This window comes from Notothenia coriiceps, unplaced genomic scaffold, assembly GCF_000735185.1.
Source record: "Notothenia coriiceps isolate Sejong01 unplaced genomic scaffold, NC01 NC01_scaffold00033492, whole genome shotgun sequence".
NCBI lineage: Eukaryota > Metazoa > Chordata > Actinopteri > Perciformes > Nototheniidae > Notothenia > Notothenia coriiceps.
Genome location: NW_011366193.1, coordinates 1 through 1,517, shown reverse-complemented (window position 1 = coordinate 1,517; position 1,517 = coordinate 1). Strand labels below are relative to the sequence as shown.

Below are 1,517 nucleotides of genomic sequence, written 5' to 3'. Positions count from 1 at the left end.
ATATTTTGTTATAATGTATAGGGATTACTTAACAGGTGACACTCAATATGCCCATGTCTGGGATCAGATTAAGGTCACACATACGGTTCACATTGGACATCTGTTTGAATGAATTAAGATCAGAGTGCAATAGGTTCTGGAAGTCAGAGAAACTCACCCGTCTCTGCTCCATTAATAATGGCATAAAGTCCCACTTAATAAGAAAGACAATGTAATATAAACCTATTATTATCGTCTTAATTATGTGCATTGTTATAGCTCACCTGGTGTCATTGTAGGCGACATCCAGCCACTCACCGACTTCCGGCTTCATGTAGTTGGAGTTTGGATACGGCGGCCTCATCATCCCGCCCGGGTGCCACTGCTCCGGGCGCACGGCGCTCCTCTCATATGGATGACATATGAACGCGGTGTTGGCCCCTGTGCTGTAAGCGTTCATGCAAGGCCTGGAGCCCCAACACTGCGAGTTGTACTTCTCATTAAAAGTGTAACTACTGTCCCACAGAGCCAGGCCAGCTTCCCCGTCCTCACATTTCACTTTGACGCTGTATTGGTCCGACTGATAACCCCCGAACTTGTTCTCCATAGCTTCCCCGAAGTCTCTCTCCTCGTCGGGGGGCTTGTAGCCTCGGCACGGTCGCTCCACGGCTGCGTGTCCGAAGTGTGCCAAGTTGTTTGGCGCAGTTGTGGCATAAGGACAAGAGGCTGCACTCGTCGTGTCCAGATTATCTATCTCCTCTGAAGTAATGCCATCAGCCTCGCACAGCGCGAAGTGTGGCTCCTCCGCAGAGGTCCGAGCGGAGGTGAGTTGTTGCAGGCGCGAGTCAGTCTCCGAACTTTTGAACATTTCCACCAGTTGCTTCTGGCCGTGCAGAGAGTGCTGGTCATGGCGCGCGTACTCCGCCACTGTCCCCTGAGCTCCGGGACAGTTCAGAGGCAGGGATCCGAACAAATACTCTCCTCGCATTTGGTCATGGAGAGCAGCGTCCATATCTCCTGTGTCAGAGGACTCCATGGCCAGACCCAGAGAAACGGACACAGCTTTGCACAGCTCCCTGGCTGTTTCTGAGATTGTGGCGCAAGCAGAAGAGGAGCTGTCGCCCACACGGCTCTCTGCGTCTGACCGTTCCTCCGGAGGGGCAGCAGCTGTCTGACGGAAAGGCTCCATGTCACAGGCTACTAGCGGATTAACGTGTCCGGGATCGTACATGTTAGCGTCTGCATTGTCGGCTTCTTCCAGGCTGCCCACACCGTTTCCTGTTGAGTTTTTGGTTAAATACCCCCGACTTTCTTCAGTTTGTAGCGCCATGCTGGGTGCGCTCACTACCGCCCGTGTGTGTTCTCCCTCGTCAAGTAGGCTACTACGCTGAAGTTGGCTTCCGATTCAGAGCATCCGATTCGGCAGTTAAGGGGAAAGTTAAGGGAAATTTAATTTACAGCGCTGAGCGAACAATCCTCCGTGTTTGAACCTCTTAAATCGCTGCATAGCCGATTTATTTGGACTGGATTATCCCAGA

The 1,517-nt window shown here is 51.9% G+C and overlaps 1 protein-coding gene across 1 annotated transcript; it reads right to left on the bottom strand.

The window, feature by feature from the left end:
• Positions 1-259: 259 nt before the first annotated feature.
• LOC104961627 (uncharacterized) lies at positions 260-1,473 on the bottom strand. The gene has a single exon (XM_010789956.1). It carries the CDS (start codon positions 1,307-1,309, stop codon positions 260-262), a length of 1,050 nt encoding a protein of 349 aa, XP_010788258.1. The 5' UTR covers positions 1,310-1,473.
• Positions 1,474-1,517: the final 44 nt, after the last annotated feature.

Coding starts and splice junctions, on each gene's coding strand:
- LOC104961627 (XM_010789956.1), bottom strand. CDS start 1,309: ATGGCGCTACAAACTGAAGAAAGTCGGGGGTATTTAACCAAAAACTCA.